This window comes from Vombatus ursinus, unplaced genomic scaffold, assembly GCF_900497805.2.
Source record: "Vombatus ursinus unplaced genomic scaffold, bare-nosed wombat genome assembly UNPS02014818.1, whole genome shotgun sequence".
Classification (NCBI taxonomy): domain Eukaryota; kingdom Metazoa; phylum Chordata; class Mammalia; order Diprotodontia; family Vombatidae; genus Vombatus; species Vombatus ursinus.
Window position 1 is genome coordinate 58,686,123 of NW_020954596.1, and position 27,501 is coordinate 58,713,623.

General features: G+C 37.5%; 1 protein-coding gene across 2 annotated transcripts in view; it reads right to left on the minus strand.

Moving 5' to 3' along the window:
• SCFD2 (sec1 family domain containing 2) overlaps positions 1-27,501 on the minus strand; it is a 414,713-nt gene that overhangs the window by 250,632 nt on the left and 136,580 nt on the right. For both annotated transcript variants that reach the window (XM_027836564.1, XM_027836563.1), the window contains exon 5: positions 6,949-7,198. In XM_027836564.1, the coding sequence (XP_027692365.1) occupies positions 6,949-7,198 (250 nt within the window). The remainder of the gene's footprint in view (positions 1-6,948; positions 7,199-27,501) is intronic.

Sequence of the window (27,501 nt, forward strand, 5' to 3'; positions counted from 1 at the left end):
ACATTGCCTATAACGTAAGACTAAGTTGATGTGTCAGCTAGTTTTGCTAAGCTGTTTCCACGCCATTCTTTCTAATATTTTGTTATAAGGGATGGCTCTTATAGAAAGTGGGAGGGAAATATCGAAAAATGAAGATGATTGTAAAATATTTAGTATCAACAATTTTTTAAAAAGTAACAAATTTATAGGATCTGATTACTGACCAGGAATATGGAAGATGAAGTAGAGGCATGAGTCAAACATGATTATGATTTTCAGGCTGGGTGGTTGCGATGATGGTAATTCTACTGAAACAGACAGGGTTACTGGGTTAAGGGATGGATGCTCACTTAAGAGGGGGAAGGTAAGTTCAACTTATGGAGTAATATTCTAATTCTAAGAGCTTTGAAATTGCAGAACATATTCCTGAGAGAAGCTTTTGAATCTCTTACTCTAGAGATAATTTAGAATAGGACTGACATCCATTTGTCTGAAATGATTTATTAGTGTCCTGTATAGAAGCAGAGGGACCAAATAACTTCATTTTTCTTTACAAGAAAACTGGTTAAAAATCAAAGTTGGCAAGTACTCATCTTTGAAGTAGCATAGGTTTTCAGCTGAAATGATTTCTTTTTGAACAGCGGGAGATACTCTGGTGTGTGTGTTGGGTGGGGGGACAGAAGGGGAGAGAAAAGGGAAAAGGAAAAGCGGAGAGGAGGAGAAGAAGAAGGGGCACTGAAGCCAAGTGAACTGTCCTCAAAAGCTGGTTTTTCAACTAGTTTGTGGACACTCAAGAGACCATGAAAAGTTCTGTCTGTCATTCCTATTTTGAGATGGAATTCTGTAATTTAGTGGGGAAAATAGTAATACAAGAACCAATAATATCACAGCCAGAATATAAAGAAGGTATATATTGATTGGCAGAGACTCAAATTAATGTCCACTATATATATATATATACATATATATATATATATATACACACACACACACACACATATACATATATACACACACACATATATATACACACACACATATATATATACACACACATATATGTATAATATGTCCATAGTATATGTATATATATATGAAATGTCCATTTAAAAAATCACCTTCGTGATCAATCAGAATTTCCTTTGAAATCTGCAAGTCAGAAGCTTCATTAATACTATCTTTGAAATGTTTATTTTTGTTTCTGCTGTCTCTCTAATCCACCTACCTATTATCCTAACCAGATTCTTTACCAGAAGTCATCTGATCCTGGAAGCAATGTGGGGAGAGCCGGAGAGCTCTAGGAAGGGTAAGCACAGAACAGCAAAGGTGGCCTGAAGATCAGTAAGAAATCTCCTAAGGAAGAAACTCTTCACTGCATATGGAAGAAGAAAGGGTAATCTCCATGGACATCTGCTATCTGCTGCTCCCTGGCTCCATGCAGGTACCTCTTCTTTCATGAAGTTCTTATCTGTCCTTTTCTGGCTACAATGGATCCTTCCCTCCCCAGCCCTTCACTCCTCTGCCTGGATTCATATCCTGCTTCTGACACTTAACTGGGATGTGCAACCATGGGCAAGTCACTTAAGTTCTTTAAGCCTCAGTTTTCCCACTTGTAAAATGAAAATTAAAATACCTATAAATACCTGCCTCAAAGTTGTTGAGGCTCAAATGAGTTTTTGTTTATATTCACCTTTTTGTTTATATTTCACCTTTGTTGAACACGGTAATTTACACATATTTAGTGCTTCATAGCTGCTGAACTCAAATGAAATACCTTTTTAAAGAACAAAACAAACAAACAAAAACTAATCTATAGAATACCCCATAAGAGCCACTCCTTGATTGGAAACTGTTTTAGAAATATTTATGGTACATGTACTTGATAAAATACAGTCAACCACTGCAACTAACAGCAAGAATCTGTTTTTAGTGATCTGTTTGTGGCAGCTTTGTCTTCCTTAAAAAGCAGCATCAAATAGAGGCCACCTAAAAATATTATTGCCAGCTCATCAGAAAAATAAAGCTCTCATCTTCTCTAACACAAATCATGAGCTTTTGGTTCATTTTATTGATACAGGTTTGCCTTAAAAATCTTTATTAGAAAGAAAAATGTCCTTCATGAACACTTGCCCAACACTCTCTCAAGATTATCTTAAGGGCTGTGTTGCTTAAAGTCAGCCATTACGTTAAAATAATATACCTTTCCAAAGGAAGTAAAAGATTAAAAAACAAACAAAAAAGTCAAACTCTAAAGCTTTTTTCCTTTTCCTTATTCCTTTCTTCCTCTAACTCCCCAACTCACCTCTTTCCCTTCATATGCCATCTTATGATACATGATGGGCCACTAATTTTTTTGCTTTTAAAAATCCTATTCTAACTGAAGAACATTTTTCAAAATTTCAAAAATCCATCCCTTGAGGAACTGTTCCCAGGCCCTGAGCATCACTGGTGGCTAGGCAGTACAACAGGATGTTGCTGTGGTAACTGGCAGAGGGTTAGAAAATTCCTCCCATCACCAGCATGAATGTTCCACACACTTCAATGCCAACTTGATTCTATTCCAGCACTGGGAGGGCTTTATAAAAACCATGACTATGCAGAAGACACACATGGTTCTGGAGTATGGACTTGAGGATCTGGGGCGGGGGGCGGAGAGGGGAGGGGCAGGAGGTAAATTCTTCATCCCATCATGTAAGGATAAGAGATTTTGCTTTATCACCAAGGTCTGCTGTGACTAGTGTTCCGTCACCATAGCATAATAATAACAGATTCCTCCCTTTGTTAATACACTTTCACTTAACTCATTTTACTTCCTTATTTTTCCTGTCTGCCAAAAAAAAACCAACAAAAAACAATCTGCTAAAATAAAATGTTGTTTTCCATTATAGTTTGTGACACTGTTTGGTGTAACAGGGTATTTTCTTCTTGATTTCCAAGATTTCTGCTGGAAACACTGATGAAGAACACATGTCTTCTCTAAATCACTCCCATGAGAAATCTTGGAGCTGTTACATTTCATTTTAATGTTCAACATATTAAAATAGCCCTCCACTATACTCATTACTCAACAGCTACATCAAGTGAAGGTAAGAAATGTTTAGCTCACATTTATAATGGATCATGTACAGTAGAAAGAATAGCATAATTTCAGTTTTTCCCAAGAAGGTAGCAGTGTAAGAGTCATTTCAAGTAATTATCTCAAATTTTTATTTTTTATGATACATGGTTAGAGTATCCTAACAGGACCATAGGATCATCAATTTAGAGCTGAAAGAGAGCTTAAAAGCCACTGAATCCAAGTCTCTCATTTTACAGACAAGGAAACTAATTCTGAGTCAGGTTAAATGACTTGCCTAGGCTTATACAGTTCGTAAATGTCTGAGGCAGGATTTGAACTAAGGTCTTCTGGACTCCAAGTCCAGTGCTCTATCCACTATGTCACACTGCTATGAAAGAACAGATAATCTTCACATTGACATGTACATATGACACATGACCCATATTTGACACTAGTGGCTGTGATCACTATCTATGTAAACATAATTAAGAAGTTTAAAGCTTCTCCAATAGTACCCCCTTTTTTCCTACTTCAATGGATTTGGTCTATGATTCTGGAGGACCAATATAGGAGAGTTGGGGTGGCAAGGTTGTTGATGGATTCTAGGTTTAGAAGGAGACATTTTTTAGACATGGCCAATGTAGAAATTTGTTTTGATTGTGTGTATTTGTTGCAACTTTTTCAAGGTGGAGTGGTGGTAGATAAATAGATTTTTATTAATTTAAAAATATTAAAATTATTAAAACACATAAAAAGATTGAGTCCCTCCAATGGTACAAACTGCAATGCATCCATACCTTGTCATCCTGTCTAAATCTTATTCATGTCCTCTGGAATCTTCCCCTGGGGCTTCATATAACATGCTAGGGCCCTTTCTCTTGGCATTACAGGGGTGCCCATGGAGAACATAGACAGTTCATCTGTTATCTTCCATTCTTGCTCTATGACTAGCCCTTTTCTTTACCTGGTCATACATCTTTCAGATGGCATCTTTTATGCTGCTTTTTGAATGCAATTCTTTAATTGGTAACATGCTACAGTCTAGTAATATATACTATGTCTCTCTCCATTGCCCTGTGGGTGACCTACAATTCTGATTTTTCAGAGACTCTGGTGTTCCATGATTCATAGACATACAGTATCACCAGAAGAAGAGCAGTATTTTTTAAAAAAAAAAAAGGTTTGTTTCAGAGAGAAGCTTAAGGGTCACTAAAAACATTGCAGAATTTCCCCCAAGGAATTCAGCCTACTCTCCTTTTCTTATTCAATTTGGGGCCCATATACAACATATATGTACTGACAGAACATCAAATTTTGAAACACTGTCTAGAGCAGGGGTTCTTAACCTGAAGTCTGTGAACAGGTTTTTAAAAAAATATTTTCATGACTGCATTTCAATATAATTGGTTTCTTTTGTAATCCTACATATTTTTATTTTATGCATTTAAAAAAAAACATTATTCATAGGCTTCATTAAAGTCCCAAAGAGGCTGATGACAAAAAAAAAAAAAGGTTAAGAATTTCTGGTTTAGACAATAGGTATTCTTCATTCACTTCGCTATAACCCCATTAGATTGAGGATAGGGACTGTCTTTTGCTTCTTTTTGTATTCCAGAGCTTAGCACAATGCTTGGCACATAGTAGGTGCTTAATAAATAAATGTCTATTGGTTGATTGATTGAAAGTCTATTCCATTACTTCTATGCTAAGCCGCAATTAAAATTCTCTTTTTAGTGGCAAGATATCTGTGGATGAAAACTTCATCCCTGGTTCCCTTTATGATCAAATTTTTCAATAAAAGTATGTCAAGGCCTATGTCTATGGTGTTCAAGTAAAATTTGCTCTTTCAAAATAGAGTTCATTGTTGGACTAGTGTCCAACAGCATGCTCATCCCTTCTCTTTGTACCAGTGGGTTTTTTCTCTTTTAAATTTTTAAAGCGGTAGAGACACTTAGGCTAGGGTTAAGTCGTTGATCTTTTCCACCTCTTTTTAAGAGCACAATAAAAATAAAACTATGGACACAGAACCAAATACTTTGAACAATGCTATTAAGATTTCATTTAACTTTAAAAAATAAAACCAAATAATAATACACCTTCTTTAACACTTTTACATATTCAGTTTTTACTTACTTGACTTGGAGAATTCCTTATTCTAAATATCATTCAACAGGATCATTTTGAAAATGTAATTACACTTAACTGCAAACATACTGAATAACTAAAGGCAGTGATCATCATAAAAGGATGAAAAAGTGAGCCCTTAGCACATGTTAAATAGAAACAACCCTGGTACTTCTGAAATAGCATATAAACAACCACTCCTGGGAGCAGCTGGCACAATAGTCTCCACTCTAATATGCCATCGTTAGTTGTCTGTTTCTAGAATCGTGGATTTTAGGAATAAACTTTACAGTTCAAGATGCCTAATCCAATCAGGTTTTCAGGAAATGCTCTTTCTGTGCTTATCCTAGTACAAACCATTTTAAGTCTCTCCTCTAGAGCTCACTGTCTTCATTTACACTGGCAAATAAACACAAAAATACTTGACCCTGCACTGTACCCAGCACACCTTAAGATGAGGCTAAATTCCACGAGTATTTGCTAAACAAACTCTTAGAGTGGAAAAAAAAGGCTCTGTGCTAAGTAGTGAAGCTTGCCTTCTCATGAGAAGTTATTATGAATTTATTGCCTCAATTGACTTCTTATCCTGGAACTTCTCATATTTGCAGTTTTTAATGGTAAAATATAAGCAATAGAAGACAAAGAAACACAAGCTAAAACAAATGCAAAAATGGCTCCCAATCAGACACATCCTTCAGGATATGAATCAGAATCTTTGTACTGCCCACTTCTGGAGAAACCTGAAGGTAACAGAGACACTCTCATTTTTTTAGTAGTAGGGAGGTTAAATAGAGGATAACACATAAGGAGGCAGCGTATATATTTTAGCATATACACGCCTCCCTAAAATCAGAAACGTATATATGGAAGCTGGCTATTATGTTCTCTAATATTTAAGTCTAATAAGTACATCTCAGAATGCCTGAAGTAGTCAGTAACATAATTAGCATTAGCAAAAATTTGTCAAAACGAGCTAAAACTGGATTTTTTTTAAAAGCAAGTAAAACCAACATACAAAGATGCTTACAGGAATTAATTTTCTACAAAAGATACATAAAAACTTTGCATCTAATATAAAGGAATTGTTCCTATAAGCCACTTCTGGATTTTCATTGTAAGCAGAAATGTGTTACCTGCTCAAAACACAAAATAAAAAAGAAATATATAATAATGATTTTAGTTGATAATTTTTAAAAAATTATCTCTGCTCACTTTTTTGTGATGTTTAAGTTACGACTTCAGATTATACATGCTCAAAATGAAACATGGCTCATTGTAGCTTGAAAGATAGAGGCTTTGTTAATTTCCTGATTTTAAAAGTATTTTACAAATGACTACAGCCTCAGGTAGAGTTACTGGATGGAAATACTGTAAAGATAGCTGGTTTTTACTTGAAGGACCCATCTAGAATGTAGTTCCTCTTGATATCCATTACTATTTCATCAAGGCTTTGGCAGGGAGGGGCAGAGAGTGTTTTATGCCCAGTGTCTAGCATAGTTCTGGGTACATAGCAGGTACTCAATAAATGCTAGTTGAATTGGATTTCAGAAAATGAATTATGATAAATCATTGGAGGGGAAACTAATCAAACATTGGCTCAATTCAAAAGTATTGGGGGGAAAAACCTGATGAAAGAATGATCTAAAAATATGGTTGATAAAGAGCAGAACTTTATCAGAACTCAGACAAATCTAAGAAAACAGACATGGTGGACCACACTTGTTGGAATAACTCTGGGTTTGGGGACTCAGTGGAGCTCATGTCTTGTCTAATGGTTAAACACTCACCTAAAATGTTCTGCAACAAAGGAGATAACTTGGGTTCTTCCGAGAAGACCACAGTCAGTGCCATCTTTACCATTTCTTCAGCTTTATCCAGGTCTTTGTCAGCTGGAAGTTCTCCAACAACCGAATAAATGTACACTAGCAAGATCAAGAGGTCTTCTGCGCTGTAGTCGTCACTAGTCCTCTGGCTAAATGACTTAATTATGGGCAGCAACTGATTCAATACATTGGACATCGATGATTCCCCAATACTCTGAAATACAGAGGTAGGAATTTATAACATCAAAAAGGCCATAGAGCATAAAAATAATAGCAACAACAATAATAATACTAAAACACTATATAAATACCTATCACTTACATAAGTAGGATTTAAGTGCTTCACCTGTATTATCTCACCTGATCTTCAGTACAATCCTATGAAGTAGGAGCTATTATCATCCCCATTTTACAGATGAGGGAAATCAGGAAGACAGCGATGAAATGACTTGCCCAAGACCACCTGGCTAATAAGTGTCTGAGACAGAATTTGAACTCTGGACTTTTTGACTCCTAGTCCAGTGCTCTACCCCACTACATCATCTACTTCCCAGTCAGAAAGACCTGAGGTCAAGTCCAAAATCTGATACATGCTGTCTATGTGGTCCTGCACAATTGCCCCACACTACTTTCGATGACCATAAAGTGTAGAGCAGTTGCCATTTTGAAACCTTAGAGAAAGGTTCTTCACTGGGAGTTCCCATACCAATGAAAAAATAATCCTAAATTTAAAAAAAAAAGAGTTCCTAAATTTAAAAAAAAGAGTTTATAAGAACATCTCCATTCTATAAATGTTATTTTTCTACACCACATAAGCCACATACAATTGGAAATCAAATCTCTTACAGTTACTGTCCAAACTAACTTTTTTTTTTCCTTTTGCCACAGAGAAGATATTGGCAGGAAATTGGGCATTACTGATTTTTTTAAAGCACTCCTCCCTCAACTGGCTATGGCTAAATTCGCTTTATACTTAACATTGTTTTTAATTGTGATGATGTTAAGAAACCAAAATTAAAAGCACAAGACCTTAAACAATAAAAAATTTGAATTTGAAATAATTTAATAGGTTCAAGATGTGATGAAGAAGTAATGTCACAGAGTTGATTTCTTTTAATAAATCATACAATCAAATGAGTTGGCAATAGGCACCTTCAGAGAAACTATGTGGGAAGCCACATTTATTTTCATGGTGCTGTCCCTGCTCGAAATATTGCTGAAATCCCTCTTTTGTAACAGACTTCAGAGTTTGCTGCATATTTTCAGGGATGTTCTAAGTGGTGGCAAATCTTCCTTTGAAAGTGGATCTGATTTTTGGAAACAACCCAAAGTTATTAAAGATGGATAATCAAGCCAGATAATATTGCCTGTGATTAAAAAAAAAAAGTGACTACTAAGAAAAGTTATTGATGTTTCTTGCATGGCTCAGAACGTAGCCTCTAATGCAGTTTCAAAAGACAAGTGTCAGAACTGCTTGCAGCAATGGCTGCATCATGGAAATGGGTATGAAGCTCCTCAAACTGATTCATTGAATAAGCACCATTCTGCCACAGATTTGCTTGTGCATATGACTCTCACATATACTTGTCCAACCTTAACCTCTTCAGGATTTCAGTCTTGCATCTCTAACTACCTATTAGACATCTAGAATTAGAGGTCCTATGTACACCTTAAATTTAACACGTCCACACTAAAACGTTTTCCAATAAATACAGGAGTGGAGCAAGGATGTTGACTCTACTCACTACTGTGTGATATAGTTCTGGAAATGTTAGCCATAGCAATAAGAGAAGAAATTAGAGTCACAAAGACAGATGAAGAGAAGATAAAACAATCCCTATTTGCTAAGGATAAAATGGTATATACTTGGAAAAAATCCTAGGAAATCAGCAAATATATTAATTGAAACAATAGCTTTAGCTAAGTTGCAGGTAACAAAAGAAATTCTCAAAAATCAACAGCATTTCTATATAATAATGACAAAACCCAGGAATCAATAATAGGGAAATCCCATTCCAAATAACTACAAAATGCATAAAATAGCTGGATATCAACTTACCAAAGCACACAAAAGACTTGAATAGATTCAATTAAAGAAATAAAGAACAACTTAAATAGGTAAAGGAATATTTAGTGCTCATGGCTAGGCCATGCCAATATGATAAAAATGAAAATACTACTTAAGTTAATTAACATTTTTATGCATTGCCAATCAAATTACCGAGGGGATCCTTTATAGAACTTCATTCATTCTCTAAACTTTTGGAGGTTCACTGTGTACCATACAAAAGCAAAATGCTATGTCTGAAAGTATAAAGGCAAAAAGGATAAGGAAAACAAAATAGTTTATAGGTAATAACTAGCCATACGACTTAGTGAGAACAAACATATCATTTTCAGAGATACTAGAGGAACAGTCTGAAAATATCCATCCTAGAATTACTGTCCCATCAATAAGTTAGAATTGGACGTATTCACATCTTCTTCCTTTGCTCTATCAGCTCCAAAAAATGATTTAGAAGGAAGAGACTGTGTGTTTCATTTGTTAAAACAGGGGCTTTGAAATCAGTCAAGTGCCTACTATGTAATAATAGTTACCATGTATATAGCACTTATTATGTGCCAGGCACTATGTGCTAAGCGTTTTACAAGTATTGGTTCATTTGATCCTCACAACAACCCTGGGAGTAGGTCCTATTATCCCCATTTTACAGATAAGAAAACTGAGATAAACAGGGTTAAATGACTTGCCCAGGGTCACACAGCCAGTAAATGTCTGAGGCCTGATTTGAAAGCCTTCCTGACTTTAGGCCTGGCGCTCTGTCCACTGAGCTACCTAGTGGGCCACATGACAGGAACTGTGCTGAGCACTGGGGATGTAAAGACCCAAAACAGTGAGTTTTCTTACTTTTTGCTTTCAACCCTATCACTGACTCATTATACAACATTAAGCAAATGTTTTTTTCTTTTTGATCTGAACCTGTAATTCCATTAGGAGGTGAAGGAAATTACCAATATGCAAACCCCTTCTGCCAATGCAGATCAGTAGCTCCTAGTCGCTCCTGGTCCTAGAATTGTCAGGGACACAGAGGGGAAGGGACTTATCCACAGCCATCTTGTCAGCCTGTGTCACAGGTAGGACTCGAACTGAGTTCTTTGTGACCTCAAGGTCAGCCCCTTACTCTCTATAATATGTTGTTTCTCCAAATGATTTCACCCGATCAGAGAACAACAGAGTTGTTCCAGCCCCTACCTAAAGAAGCAGCTAGGTGGTGGAACCATAGCCACAATGCGTAGAGTTCCCTGACTGCCACCGGGAAGATCTGGGTTCAAATCCAGCCTCAGACACTTACTAGCTATGTGACCCTGGGAAAGTCATTTAACCTCTGTTTGCCTCAGTTTCCTCATCTGTAAAACAGGGATAATAATGGCACCTATCTTCCAGGGTTATTGTAATGATCAAATGACATAATAATTATAAAGCACTTTATAAATTTTAAAGCTATATTAATGCTAGCTATTGTTAGTATTGCTATTTAAAACGAATCCACTCTTACAACCTCCCTGGCTTGAGGTAGTCCAGTCTCTGCTTTTTTTAGTCCCCACTCTTGAAAAACAGGTTTATAACACACCAAGAACCCCATGAAGCCCTTCAAAATTTCCTCTGACTTTCATGGAAAGAGAGTTATTAAGGAACAAGAGAATAAAAAAATAATTTGGTCAGAATCCATGTTCTCAAGGATCAGAATTTAACCTTTCAGCACTCTGTACTCACTCACCAATTTTAGCATTCCACAAGGCTCCTGTGGGTATGTTAAGATATACACACCAACTTTATAGAAATGTGGGTATAAAGAAATTACTTTGCTTAATTTAAGAAAATAGAATCAGGGATAGAGCTAAATGTAAAACCAAGAATGCTAAAACTCCTGTTTTCACAACCTAATCGTGTTGCTTACTGTGCAGCCCCTTTGTTCCCACCTCTTTAAATTACTGTTGGGATGGGAGGTGGCAAAACAGCATCTTGTAAATGGATAGCTTTATGGCATGGCAAAGCCATGAATGGCACCAGAGCAAAGCCAAGAAATTTATAAAGGATGACAGTTCTAGCCAGTGTTTAGTCCCTTGTCTGATAATGGATGTGGGAGTTAGAAATAAGGGTGAGATAAGGAAAGGCTTTCTGATGACATTAGCCATCCACTAATGGAACAAGCTTGGCTGGTAGAAAGTAAACACCTTCTCATTGGAAGGACTTCAGCAAAGTCTAAATGACCATCTTGAGGGACAGTGCTCATTAGCATGAGACCACTGGGGCTTCACCCTGGGGTTACAAAAGGAAAAGGATACTGACGGAACTTCTGGGTCTTTAATAGCATAGCAACAACTACCTTAGCATTTGGTTATAAAGAATAATCCATCGAAATAGGCAGCACATTAAAATAGGCTGTATTCTCCATTCAGGGGCTGCATACTCCTTGAGAGGAGGGAGTGTGGTTTATCTGTCTCTCTCTTTGTATTCTCAGTACTCGGTACACGACTTAGCACATAGTAAGTGCTTAAGAAATACTTGTTGACTGAACTTTCTCATCAGCTGTGCTCTTCTGAAAGAAATCAGGGTAAGAAAGAAGTCATAGAGGTGGGAGGGACCTAAGAGGTCTCTTAGTGCAAGTCATATCTAAGCATCAATTGCCTCTATTACAGTTAGTAAAGCACTGTAGTCGTCCAGTCTCCAAGTGAAGATCTACAGTGATGGAGAAAGGACATTGAAATCGATTCTACTTTTGGATAGTCACAAATGAGAGGTATCCACTAATTGTAACAATAACTGATATTTTCATAGTGCTTTAAAGTTTATAAAGCACTTTCCCAACAACTATGGTATATAGCACCTAGAAGTAAACACCTGAGTGAGGGTCAAACCTTCTCAGGAGTGACAATGAGTTTCCCTCCTTGCCCCATTATAGCCCAGTAGAAATGAATGGAAAAATTACTAGGGTAAATTCAAGTGTGGAGTGAGTGACTTATCCAGTACCACTTTCCAGGATTTAAAAATTAGCAGTTTCTCAACAGGATGAATTTGTAGAGATATAATCTGGAAATCCTGGGGTTGAAGTCACTTCTTAGAACTTCATTTCTTGGGGCAGCTAGGTGGCGCAGTGGATAGAGCACTGGCCCTGAAGTCAGGAGGACCCGAGTTCAAAACCGGCCTAAGACCAAACACTTGACACTTAGTAGCTGTGTGACCCTGGGCAAGTCACTTAACCCCAATTGCCTAAAAAAATTAAAAAAAAAAAAAAGAACTTTGTTTCTTCACTGCCCGACAGTCCAGTAGGGTCAGAAGGAACCTAGGCTGATGAAAGAGACAGATTGAGACACACACACACACACACAAACACCCCCAGAGAGAGAGACACAGAGAGAGATTAAGAGAATGAGATAGACAGAGACAGCAGACAGAGAGAGACAGAGATCTTCTAATACCTGGGATTAACCTCTAACCTCTTCATTTTAAAGCAACAGAGTTTATTGACTGGAGTGAGAAGACCAGAGCTGTGTTGACAGTGATAAAACTTTCTGATTATTTTGTAGTCTTAGACTGATATTATTTTTGAACAAGTCCCAATATCTTCCCACAAAGAGCTCTTTGTCAGTTTCATATGGTCTTCAGAAAAGTAGTACTTTTGGTTGACATTAAAATGACGACTCTTAGTCAGACCTATACTTCCTGGCCATGGAGAAAGGCACTATACATGAGCATGACAGGGAAATGAGTCATATTACACCTGGACAGACAGTAGGACCCACAGCTTGCATTTGGGTTACACAACCACAGTCTGCTGGGCCAAACTAATGGATTCTCATATGAATGAAGCTGCTGGGTGGCAGCATCACTGTAAATTCATTTAAGACACCATCTCCTAAATCTTTAACTAATGCCACCCCTACATTCAGAGAAAGTAGGACATTGTTTAAGTGAAATTACTGAGAGTTGTCAAAAGGTTTTTCTAACCAAAATCTCATCTCTTCTTTCTGTTTCTGCCTCTGCCTTTTTCTATATCTGTCTGTCTGTCTGTCTCTCTCTCTCTCTCTCTCACACACACACACCACATGCTCCACATTCTCACAGAATCTCAGTTAGAAGTGACTTCATAGGCTATCCAATCCAACCCTCATCTGCACAAGGATTCCCCTTTAAAATATCTCCAATAAGTAAGTGGTCAGAAATTTTTTTACAGGAAGATCTCTAGTGAGAAGCCAACTTTACTCTCAGACAGAGCTGTTATCTCATTTAAGTAGTTTCTGCCTTCCTCTTCCTCCTCCTCCTCCTCTTCTCTTTTCATAGAGTTTAACATTAATTCTTTGTTTTTAGTTGCACAAACTAATTTAGTGTCCTCACCACATATAGCTAAGCACATAGACAGAAACCTGAATAAACACTACAAGTGATTTCCCCTCCCTAAAACCTCACCCTCAATGACACTGCCCAATCAAAAGAAGCAGCCTTAGTGATAGCCTGCTTTTGTTTACTTCATTCTTGATAACATCATGCCTAGATAACATAGAATTTAGATGTGGAAGGGACCTAGGCAGCTATCTAGTATAATTTCCTTATTTTACAGATGAGGAAACTGAGGCCTAAAAAGATTACAAGACTAGCCTAATGTCACTCAACCCCCTGTCTCCTTTAATCAATACATTTAATCATCATCAACTGCAGACCTTAACATTTTATAGCCTAGTCCTTCATTTGACTCAGTTTCTCTCATCAAAAGGCCTGGAAGGAATGGTGATCAAATCAGGATAATCATTTCTTTTGGAAATGGCAAGCTAATCAATTACCCTATGGCTCAACCTTATCACTTCCCAGACCCAAACACCCTTTGCTGGCCACACAATCTTATAGACTATAAGCTCCTTGAAGGTAGGAGTTGTCTCTTCTATATTTTTTATCTCCAGTTCTTAACAGTGTGTGGCACATAGGAATAGGACCTGTATGCCTAGACCTGTATTTTCTTTGGCACTGGGAACTCTTGAGGGATGAAATTCCTTCTACCAATGCAGGCCACACCTTCTCTGCAACTTACACTCTTAGAGAGGTGCCTAGAACACTAAGATGTTAAGTGACTTCCCCAAGGTCACACAGCCCGTATATGTCAGAAGCAGAATTCAGACCCAGATCTTCCTGCTCTGGAGGCCATCTCCCTACCCACACAGGGCAGGCAAAACCGCCTAACTAAAGTAGCAAGGGACCCTGCAAAAAGAGATAGGAGTCAGCATGCACTAGGCAAATCAAGCCACCACCATCACTTAACCATCATTTTCCCTCAGACCCTGATGGAGATAGCCCAGGACCCTCAATCCAAGAGCCTTGGGAATAACAGGGCCCCTTAAACTACCAGATCTGCTTCCAGTCCAGATCTTGCCGTCATCAGCTAGGAAAACAACGCCTGTGGAGAAAAGGCCAGCTATCCCCACAAACTGCCAACCAACTGCAACACACAGAATAGGCAAGTCAGCCTAGCTAAAACCGACAGCCACCCTGAGGGAGAGATGAGAGCCCCTGCGTGCCAAGCAAGTTAAATCCCCTTCACCACCTTAACTACCATTTCTCCTCAGACCCTGATGAGGACAGCCCAGGTCCCTAAACCCAAGACTGCTGGGAATAGCAATGTTGCCAGCCTAGTACCTGCAGCCATCATCCTGGGACTCAACGCCTCTGGAGATGAGGCCTGATGACCACTTCTACAGGTGCTACGGTCACAGCTACTGAAGACCCAGAAAAGAAAGTTCTTGCCACCAAAGTCCTTGGCACTGTCAAATGGTTCTACATCAGAAATGACAGTAAAGTACAGGACTATACTCTAAGGACCATGGGACCTTTCCAGCTGATTTGCAGCTGAAACCTTCCATGTGTGTTATATCCCCAATTAAATTAGAGCAGGAATTGTCTGGCTTTTCTATTTGTATCCAAATAGTAGAGAAATTGCAGGTCTAAACTACTTCCCTCACCACCCCATGCCATAATCTCATTGGCAGAGGGTAGGACCCTAAAGGAATGAGGCAAAAGTTTAGTTACCGTGATAAGTGAAAAGGCTCAGAGTATGAACATCAGCGAATAGCCCCAGAGTGCCAGAGGACAGTGAGAAGGTTATGGATGTCTACGGGAAGGGGGTTCAAGAGGGAAGTTCAGAATAAGAGGACAAGGACAGCAGAGGGGATGCCAAAAATAAACTTTACCTCCTTAAGACTTGTGTCTGAAACTAGCTATGCCCATAGCCACACACTTTTTGTTCTTCGGTAACACTCATCAAGTGCAGTACCATCATAGAACAACTCTGACCATAAAAATTAAGAAGACAATAAGGAATTCCTCTCTTGTCATGAAGGTAACTGAGGATACATCATTAACAGTTTACTGCGTATCTACTTTATGTCTAGTACTGAGTTAGCTATTGTTGGTGTATAAGGGGGAAAAAAAAAGAAACTTTTTTTGGACATGGCCAATGTAGGAATTTGTTTTGCTTTGCTTGACTATGCCTATTAGTTAGAGGGTTTATTGGTTTATTTATTTTTTGGGGGGGGGGGAAGAAAAGGTAACAGGAGAGAGAAAAAACATATTTTGTTAATTAAAAATATTTTTAATTTTAAAAGATCAAATGCTACAGAAAGTTGAATGAAGAATGAAGACTAAGAAAAAGGCACTGGATTTCAGGATTATAAAGTGACCACAGAAAATGTAGTTTTAGTAGGAAAGTAAGGACAAGAAGATTAACTATGGCATACACATATAAACAACACATCCTTACTAAAGGATGCTTATTTCCATTAGCAATCTGACCTTCAGTGCTGGTAGAATTTACATTTGTTGAGGGCAGGAACTATCTTGTTTTTGCTCTTTTATCCCTAAAGCGGTTACCACAATTCCTGGCACATAGTAGGCACTTAAAAATGCTTGTTGAATAAATGATAAGAATAATAGATATTTTAAAACCAAAGTAATTGTAGTTATGAGAGGTGATAAGGGCTTTAACTATGGTGTTGGCCACATGAGTGAAGAGAGAAAGGGAGAGAGAGAGAGAGAGAGAGAGTTTTGAAGGGACAATGTTGTGGATATTGGGGGATTACAGAGGTGGTAAGAGAAAGGTTAGGGCTGAAGATAATACCAAGATTGTGAACCAGATTGACTAGAAGGATAGTGATATCCTTAAGAGAAACAAGGACACGTAGAGAAGTGGGTGAATTTGAGGGGATATAATGTGTTCTATTTGGGACCCACTGAATTTGAAACACCTGAAAGAGGCATGGGTTGGAAAAGGTGAGCAAGAAGGCTGCAAGGGTTCAGGTTGTGGCAACTGGGATGGGAGGATTAAGCCAAGCACAGTGTGGGCACAAGGGATGATGAAAACAATGAGGTGTTATATGCCATGGTTTAAAAAGCCACAGAGGGTGTAGCAGCCTGGCATTTGCTATTACAAGAAAGTTATGTCTAGGCAAGCCCCATCATATCTATCATCCCCATAACATCTTGGGACTAGTCAATCCTTCAAAACTCAAGCTTCAGGATTCTCAGCATACTTCTTGGTTTCACCCCCCCCCCTCCCCCTGCCCACCCCATATCCCTTTGTTTGTAGCATTCTAAGCATTGGCTGTCCCTGCTCCTGAAGCACCTGACTACTACAACACTTACACCCTCAGGCCACAGCTTCTCTACTCCTAGGAATAGGACATGAAAGAATTCCAGGGCAAAACATGGGATATGTATTTTAGAAGAGGGATAGACCCAATACAGAGGAAGGAAAAGAAAACATCCCTGTCTGTGGCACAGAGAGGCATACACACACAGGCATTCCAGGCTAGACCCTGTTTCTAATGGAATGTTCAGACCTCAATGTTTCCAGAAGCCTCCCCCACCTCCAGGTGTTTGGAACAGTCTTCTACTTCATATTCATGTTGCAGAGAATTCCCGGAGGGTGAGAGAGGGAAGATGGGAATGGATTCCATAAAATATCTTCCCCAAAACATATGCCATTATAACAATTTATTTCTATTGTGTGCTAGGAGGAGGAAAATGTACATAAAAGTTCTTGTTAGAGACCAGTATATTTGGCAAAGCAGCCACAAAATATACAGAAAGAAGCCTCCTATGCTTAATCTGGTCAGCCTACATTTACCCTATACTAAAGGAAGAAGGAAAGTCCTCGTTTTCAAAGAAGGAAAGGAATAACTACTTTCAATTGCTATAATAAATTGTTCAGTGTAAAACGTGTACATGCCTTTTCAGGATATGAACTTTGGAGGGAATGGTTTTTTCCTATCTCTTGGGAAATGATGTTACACTGTGCTTCAAACAGAGCTGCCAAGTTGAAGAGGCTATTTTCTGTAAACAGGCCAGCTGGGCTGTAACTTGCATGGAAGGGACAAGGCACCTCTTCGAAGGACAGAAGAGAACTCCACAGGGGAGCTGAGAAACGTACCTCCAACAAAACTTGCTAGCTGTTTGTCATCCTTCAGCCACCTGGAATGATTTAAGGGTTCTCTTTGCCATGCTATCATCAATCAATTACTATGATTGAACAGACCCCAAAAACACAAGTTTTTAAAATGTAACTATCCGTGACCTAAATTTCCTGCGGGTTATGTTGGCCCCAGGTCAGCTCTGTTTGTCTATCATCAAGGGAGCCAATAAAAATAATAAAAACAGGTCAATGCTAAGCTTTCCAAAGCCTCCATAAAAACATTCACACTCATTGCTCTGATAGGAGCCAACTCAATTTACTCTCTCTTTGGTCACATTCTTCACAAATGCTAACACTAATAACAATACATTCCTTCCCAAAAGATCTATCATTAGAGGAAGATTTTTTTTTTATTTCTTTTCTTCTTTTTCCTCTTTAATCCTGGCCTAAACAACAATTTTGCAACTCTCAGAAGGCAAATTAAATGATGTCACTTTGCTGACTTCAGCACAGGGTCTGCAATTTGGCAGGTTGGGGGGATATATGAGAAGGCAGAAATATAAATTGCAGTTGCCCCAGTGGTGAATGTGATATTTAGCTTCCCAAGGTGTGCTGGAATTTAACTTCAGGGATCTGAAGAAAGGACAAAGACAAATGACTGCTTACTACTGGGGAAAGGGACAGTCAAGGAAAGAAAGAAAGAAAGAAAGAAAGAAAGAAAGAAAGAAAGAAAGAAGTGGTGGAGATGAAAAAGGCAAGCTTAAATTTGACATTAAAATCAAAACAAAGCAATCTGAATCGATACTTCAAAACATTCCCTATCATTTGATGAAAGAGTGAGGATGAGATGAGAGCTGGGCTGTCAAAGGGCTTCCTAAACTTCTCTTTTAATAATTTCACTTATAATAGTGAAATTTTGATTCAGTAACCAAGAAGAATCTCACAGTTGTGATCTACTTTGTAAAACCTACAAGAGCCGTAGGTCTGGGGAAAGGTCCCAGGGAGCTTCTCCTGGCAAATGACAAAACGAAGGTTTCAGTTCTCTGCTTGAGGAAGAGACCCTGAACTCACTCCTCTCTTCTCTCTCCCCCCCACCCCCTGCCTCTCCCTCTCTCTCACTCTCTCTCTCTCTCTCTCTGTCTCCCCTCCCCATCTTTGTCTCTCCTTTCCCTCTCTGTCTCTCTCCAACCTCCTCTCAATATTTTATTGACACTTTTTTACACTGCTGTCATTTCCTGAACATCTAACATCCCTTGACAGAACCCTTATTATAAAGAAGTACAGTAAAATCAACACATTAACCATGTCTTATAATATGTACTTCCTTCTATATCTATAATCTATAACTTCTGCACTGATATGAAAATATATGTTTACTCAGCACTTCCCTCAAGTTCACTGTTCTTTGCATCAATCCAAATTCAGATTGTCTTTCAGGGTTGTTTTCCTCTGCATTATGATGGTCATTGTACATACTGTTCTCTTGGTTCTGCTTTCTTCTTTCTTCATTAGCTCACATTCTCCATACAACAAACTTTTTTTTTCCCAATTCAATAAACAATAAACTTATTCTGTACCAAGTTGTATCAGTCTTGCTAGGAATATATACATTCTAAAAGGAGGAAGGAGGGCTAGGAGAAGTCCATTAACAATACACACAAAATGGATCTTGAAAGACAGGATTTTTGAAACCAAAATGTCCCCTTGCAAAATAAAAATTACTACTTAAAAAAAAACAACACATTTCTAGGACTAATATGGAGGTAAATCTTTCACTTTTGAAAAGAGGGGACCAACTAATTACATGGTGACTTCCTCTCTTCCTACAAGAAGGAGCCACATTTTGGTCTGTGAAGAGAACTGTTTTATAATACTTTTATAAGTATTTTAAAATGTAAGTTATCATTAACATAGACAACTGAGGCCACACTATGCCTCCACTGAGGAATTATAGATTTTGAACTAAAGGGGACTAGAAGGCAGATATGTCAAATTCAAATAGAACTAGATTCCTAATGGTCACATATTGACTTAGAAAAGCACAAATTAATATTATCTATGTTTTATTATATTTTAATTAATTTTATTAAACATTTTCCAATTATATTTTAATCAGGTTCAGACCATACTTGGGAGTTTTGTGGGTCTTGAGTTTGACACCTCTACTTTCAAGGTAATCTTGTCCTACCTATTCACCTTGAGGATAACTGAGATGCAGAAAAGGAAATAACTTCTCCAAGGTCACAGACAAATGGGCAGGGCATGGGTTTGTTCCTCTAGCTCCAATTTACTGTTCTTTCCAATTCATTTGAGTTCCAATAGAACTAGAAACACTCAGTGGGAAAATCTGAGTAAGGAGTGGATAAGAGAAGCATCAGTTTCTAGCAGAAAGACCCTGACATCCAGAAGTCACCAAACTCAGCATTATCTTATTTGAGTTACTCCATCATTTACCCCAGTTCTACCCTTAAATACAATAGTCTCTTAGCCTCTCTTTACATCATGTAATAAATGGCAGATTTGAAAGGGCCTTAAGTGGCCCTCTGGTCCAAACTAACCCTGACAAAGAATCCATCCTACAACACAAGCAACAAGTGGTCATCTAACCTTCACTCTAAGATTTTTAGTGAGAGGAAATCCACGAAGCAGCCTATTCCACTTTTGGATAGCTCCAATTGTCCATGAGTATCCCTTTAAACAAGTCTAATTTGCTCCTTAGAGGAAAAGGTGGAAGTTTTCTAGTTCTACCCACTAGAACCAAGCAGAACAAGCCTGATTTGTTATTCAAATACTTGAAGACAGCTGGCATCTCCATCTACAGCCTTCTCTTCTCTAGGCTAAGAATATCTCAATTTCCTTCAATCCATTTTCATATAGCATGATCTCAAAGCCTTTCACTCTCCTGGTCACCCACTTCTAAGTACCTTCTAACTTACCAATGTCCTTCCTAAAATGCAGTACCCAAAATGGAATTCAATACTTCACATGTGGTCTGACAGCAGGACTATCACTCTCCCTGCTCTTGAATAAGATACCTCTTAATACAGTACAAGATGTCATTCATTTTCTTAGCTGTCTGTTACACTATTGGCTCATATAGAGCTTGCTAAAAGACCTGGATCATTTTCAGATGAATTACTAGCTAGTCACATCTCCTCCATCTTATTTGTGAACTTGACTTTTTGGAGTCCTTTCAGAGGATCCTCACTGGCCTACAACACATAAGTACTCACTCAACAGATTTATATCCAATGCTTCAAAGTTACACAGCTATGTATTAGGTATTTGGACATACAGGTATTTGGGTTTTTTTAATTAAATTTTATTTTTTTAATTATCTAAGGTTGATAACTGAAAAAAAAACTAAAAAAGAAAAACTAAATTCATATAATGAAGAAGTATGGTCAAATAAAACAACTTCCCATATTAAGCATGTCTAAAAATGTGTTCCTTATTCTATGTTAATTCATCACCTCTCTAACATTGAGGCAAGTAGCATTCTTTATCACTGATGAATTGTGATTATTGATCATTCAGAGTTCTTAAGTCATTCAGAATTGTTGATTTCTAAAAAATGTTAATGGTATAGTATAATTGTTCTCCTGGTTCTGCTCATTTAATCCCGTATCGGTTGATACAAATCTTTCCAACTTTCTCTGAAATTATCTCTAAAGAGCAAACAGACATCCTGTTCTCAATGATTTTAATTCCTGATTTCACATTGCAGTCAATCTACAGTACGAAATTTTGACATTTTTTTTTCATGTGAGATAGCGCCAGGCAATTTTCAAAGTCTGGTCCTATCCAGGTGAAAACATTTCATCATTCAAGATTTTGAGGATTTGGTATGCCTTGTATATAGTCTTAACAACTTTTGGATTATCTTTGGGTTATATGATATGAAGCTTTAAGGTGAATACAGTAGAGGGAACTACCTAGGCAGCAAAATAGATTATCCTGAATCACTTGACTGAAATTCGATGATTTTTTTTTTTTTTTGGTGAGGCAATTGGGGTTAAGTGACTTGCCCAGGGTCACATGGCTAATAAGTGTTAGGTATCTGAAACCGAATTTGAACTCAGGTCCTCCTAACTCCAGGGCCAGTGCTCTATTCACTGTGCCACCTAGCTGCCCTCGAAATTTGATGAAATTAACAGACATTTGCTTTAAAAAGTAAATGCCAGATTATTTAGTCATTCAAAATATAGAATGACTACATATGACGGACTACTCTTTATAAAAAGTTACAAATTGGCAATTTTATGTTTTTCTCTCAAATTCTAAGTCAGGAAGACCTGAGTTCAATTCTAGCCTTTGACACTTACTAACTATATGACCCTGGGCAAGTCACTTAACCCTGATTGCCTCAGTTTCCTCATCTGTAAAATGATCCGGAGAAGGAAATGGCAAACCACTCCAGTATCTTTGCCAAGAAAACCCCAAATGGGGTCATGGAGGGTTGGACGTGACTGAAAAACAACTCAACAACAACAAGAACAAGAATACTCTCTAAGGCTGCAAGTTGCAAACCTCGAGTGGTAATTCTATATATCAGCAAAAAGGAAAAGCCCGAGGCCTATCTGTATCAAGGGAGGCAATAGTTCCACCATAATGTCTTAGTTACTATTAGACTATTGTGCTTCAGTCTAAATTTTCCCATTTTAAATGGCAGAACAATAGCTTCTGGAGAGGTCTAAAACACACATTAGACTGTAAGCTCCTTGAGGGCAGTGAATGTCCTTTACCCTTCTTTTGTATCCTAAGCACTTAGCACAGCACCTGGCACATAGTAGATGCTTAATAAAAGCTTATTGACTGACTGGCATTAACAGACAAATACCATAGTTGAAGATCTGGAAATATTTAATCTGGAAAAGAGACATCTTGAGGTAGTGGGGAGAGGAAGCAGATGAAATCATAACTGTATTCAATTATTCTAATAATTATGTTGAAGAAGTAATATATTGATTGTGTATTGATCCAAAAGGGAAGAAAATGCAACAATCAGAACTGTTTAGCAATAAAATGAGTGACCTCAAAAAGGGGTAAGCTCTTCATTAACAAAAGGATCATGATGAGTAGAAAGAAGGATTAGATAACCTCTAAGGGTCCTTAGAATTTTTCTTTTTAATTTTTATTGATATTTCTTATTTTTACATCATAAATTTCTCTCAATATGCCTCATAGAAAGCCATTTATATAAGAAATTAGTTTTTTTAAAAGAAAAAGAAATGAGGAAAAAATAAAGATGATCAATACATCAAAAATAAAATCTGAAAATCTGTGCAATGTTGCACATACATGGACTTCCCATTTTTGTTAAGAAGGGGAAGAAGGTGCCTTTCAAATTTCTTTTTCGGAGTCATGCTTATTCTTGGTAATTCTACAACATTCACTTTTAACTGTTCTGTGGTTGCTGTTCCTTAACATTTATACTGTCGTAGTCAGTGTATATTGTTTTCTTAGCTCTGCTTACTTTGCTCTGCATCGATTCATATAAGTCTTTCCATGCTTCTTTGTATTCATCACATTCACTGTTTCTTACAGAACAATAATATTCCATTACATTCATGTGCTACAATTTGTTTAGCAATTCCCCAATCAATGGATAACTATTTTGTTTTCAGTTCTTTGCTATCACAAAAAGGTAATGCTATAAGTATTTTGGTGCATACAGAAACTTTTTAATCAATAAATTCCTTGGGGCATATTCATAGTAATGAAATGTCTGCACCATAGTGTATGGACTAATTTTCAGTGAATCTCTGATTCCAAAATGAGCTATTTGAACCTTTGGAAAATCAATTTTTTCTACTTAATAAATGAATTTCCAGGATGCATCAAGTAAGACAGCTCTATGTTAATGAAATCTGATGAAAACTGTTTCATTCAGTAACTTAAATAGCATTTTTGTGAACAAGATAAAGAAATGTGGACTAGATATGAGCCAACTTGCATATATTCATAGTTGGTTGGTCAATGATACAAAAACAAAAATAAGCAAGAGAGCAATGTCAATCTAAAAAGGGATTCCTAATGGTGAACCATAGGGTTCCATCCTTCATTCTGTCTTATGGCATGATATTGTTAGAAATGGTTTAGTACAGAGGTTCCCAAACTTATTTGGCCTACCACTCCCTTTTCAAAAAAAAAATTACTCAGCACTCCCATGGAAATCTATTTTCTTTAACCTTTTAACATTTTTTTTAATTTGCATCATTTTAAAAATATTTTTAAAATTATATATCTTTAATGATTTATTGTAAATTTGGTTTTTTCCTACACTGAAATTCTGATGATGCAATATTACGTCATGTAACCATATAGTATTATATTGTAAACAAATCATTACACACACACATTCCTGCTGACGCATGCTGGACTTCCCTACAACGCACCACACGCTGCCTTGCCAACACTTGCTTGTTAAGACCTGTTGGCGGACTTGACCACTGATTACTTATAACTTGCATTTTGTGTGTTTATTTGGAAAAAAATGTAATTACTATGATTTTAACTCTGTTACACAACACACAAAACATGTATGAACGGTTTTTCAAAATTTTCTTAGCTTCTCTTCTTTCTTTATGCTTCCACTGCTCCCTTATTTTTGCTCAATGTTTGTTATTTTTCAATACCCAATTGCACTCAAGGCTATTACTGCCCTCCTGAATCTTTCCAGTACCCCCTGATACCCAGTAGGTATCATCCACTTTGGGAACCTATGGTTTAATATGATGATGACTGCAATCAGATATTGATTAAATGCCTGTTATGGGGCCTTGTCACATAATGAATAGAGTGCTGGACATAGAGTCAGGAAGACATAGGCTCAAATATTTCTTCTGATACTTCTCAGCTGCTTGACTAAAGGCAAGTCACTCAACCTAAGTCTCAGTTTCCTCAGCAGCAAAAGAGGATTATTAATGCCTGTAGTACCTACCCCACAGCACTATAGCAAGCAATGAAGTTAAGGCATATAAGACACTTTGCCAACTTTAAAGTGCATGATGACAGTGATGACAGTTATGATAATGAGCAAAGACCCATACTGGGCATTAAGAAAGAAAAGTCAAGTATACATACAACTGTGGTAGAAGGGAAAGGGAGAGAAATAAAAGTGCCTTCCTCTCCTCCTCTTCCATAGGTGAAAAAGAAGACCCTTCCTCAACAGTCGGAATGTTTTTGTTTCTAATAAAGAACCATATCATCAATATAAATGAACATATGCTTTCAGTGCTCCCGGGACCTGCTATTGGTGACTCTTACTTCATCAATTGTAACAGACCATCTCAATATGCTGACTTTTAGACTAGTCTTACTAAACTCCAATTTTGGTTGGCCTGAGGTTTCACATTCTGCTGAGTGAAGACAATTGTTATCCTGACAAAGGTGGTTCATTTTGGCCTATTTTGATGGGTTTCCATGAGGGTATCTTGGAAAATGGTAAGAGGAAAATTCCAGGCCATCCTTTGAGTTCATCATTTTTCCACTGAAGTAAACATTATCAGGACAGCCATAAACTTGAGTTTTTAAAATTTAGTCTCCTAGAAAGGATGCATTTTAGCATGTTTTGAATTTCTGAATTTCCTGTTTTAAGAGACTTGGAACATGAAAATAAAGATTCACTGGGGGACAAATTCCATAATTTATTCCAAATTATTTAAGTAGAAACCAAAAAACACTGCTGGGTTTAAAAAGGCACACTAAAAAGAAAACAGAAATAAAAGCACATTTATATAACAGAATTAAAAAAATCCTATTAAAGCAAATTAATAAGCCAAGTTCTTTAAAATTTGAAAAGTCAAACATGAAAATTATTCAATTCAATTAATATTAATCATCTCCCACTTCAGAATGTTAGCTCCTTAAGAATAGAGACTATTTTTGCCTTTCTTTGTATCTGTAGTGCTTAGCACAGTGCTGAGCATGTAGCAAGAACTTAATAAATGCCTGTTGATTGACTGAACCAAGAAACTTTTAGACTCCTTCAAGAATATCAGAAATGTTGCCCCGATTTTGACCAACAGTCAGCTCAGTCTAACAGCTTTCCTTTGTACTTGGCATGAACCAATCTGTGGGTGAACACAGCTGCTCCCCATCATAATATTTTCAGAAGGTTAGGGATGGGGAAAAATCATGGTAATTAGAGTCAGAAGTCATGTGGCTCTAGATCTGGTTCTAATTTAACTAGCTGTTTGACCATGGTCAATTTCATTTCTCTGAGCCTCAGTTTTCTCATCTGGAAAAGTAGAGGCTTAGGTCAGAGGATGACTGAGATGCTTTCTACCTCTATGACTTATTTTCAACAAAAATTTACTACATGCCCAAGGCTTCCACTAAAGTATTAACTCTGATGTTCCACTGTAGGGTAGAAGTAGCTAGCTCTGGGCTCTTGAAGGCTGTACAGTACAGCTGAAGCTCTGACAAGTCCTTCAAAGCTAAGAGAACTTTTAGGACAAGCCTGGTGATGGGCTGTGCCTGCTGAGGACGAGATATGCTAGGCTCAAGACGCTCATCACCAAAAGGGGGGCCACCATGAGATGAATGCTTTTGGCCATGGCAACTCATGAAGACTATCATGATATGTCAATGTACTATGATCTGCACCGGTGGAAGGAGTATCCACACAAAGGAAATCTCAGATCTTTGGTGTATTAAAGCACGTTATCAGGCACTATAGGAGAGATAAACAAGTAAACAAATAGCTACAATACATGGCAGAATATACATACAGGTATCCCTTCCACATCGTGACTCTCTCCATTATAGTTTCAATATATTGTGGGTCAGCATAAGAAATTCAATGGGAATTTTTTGGGAGTTTTGCAGAAGTTGCAGATGACACGTGAAGGCAAGCAAACACAGAAAAAGTTTTAAAATTCAGAAATGCATAAAATATATGTAATGTATTATAAAATATCAATACCATAATACCATAATATAATACCATAATAATTCAGACCTTCTCAAGTTACAAGGCAAGGCAAAAAAATTTTACACCAATTTTCCAAATTGCCAGGGTGCCACACCCCTAACTCCTGTGATGTAGAAGTGATAATTGTACAAAGCAGGGCACCAAAGTGATATGAGAAGCTCCCTGCTGTGGGGATCTTGGAGGATTTCACAGAGGAGCGGGCATCTGAGTTGAACCTATAAGCCAGCCTTTTCAACAAAGTTTGGAGGAGGGACCAGAAAGGAGGGATTTATTGAACAGGCATGAGAGACGGTAAGAGAAAAGTTGTGGAAGAAGGATATGACAGGAAGAGAATAGGTTTAGAGTGACATAAAGCTAGCAGCATTAAGGAGTGCCCCAAATGACATAATTAGATGTTTATACCATATTGTAGAGGTAATGAAAATTCCCTGAAGGTTTGGTTCTGCAGTATCTCCTGACTAGAAAAATTCCTTACTAACCCATCATGGTCTAATCATCTAAGAATCTGAAATGGCACTATAGCCATAGTTTTAAAGAAAAATGACTACTACTATTTTCAGTCATTCTTTAGTAAACAATCTTAATTCGACAATGTTTAGAAGAGATAGTAGGTATCTCTAAATTTGAAATACTGAGTGAAAAATCCACAAAATATAACTTCTCACTTACACATTTACAAATATATTATGTCTATCTCAAAAAAAATTATAATTTAAAATATTCAACCCAGCAAATAAGTGCAAAATTTGCTAAGTCTGAAAGCACTCATTAGATTTAATGGTTACTCACGCTATGAGTAAGTATTGAACATCCTATCTTCAGATGCAAAGACTGCCCCAAAGAAATATTTTTTAATTACTGGATAGGAAGATAAGTTGCAGTGAATACATTTTAAGGCTTATTAAGGGCCACTTGGCTTTGTGAATTTTCAATTTCAAAAATTATACTCTTTAGCAAAACTCTAGTAATGATTTGATCGGCTACCTTAAAAATCAGGCAGGATTGTCACACTGTCAAGCAAACCAAAGGGTTAAGATAGAAATGATCCCAATGCTACCAGTCTTTGATGTTTATTCTCTGCAGCCTACCATAACCCTAGAGGTGGTGCCTAAAGGGTAAAGT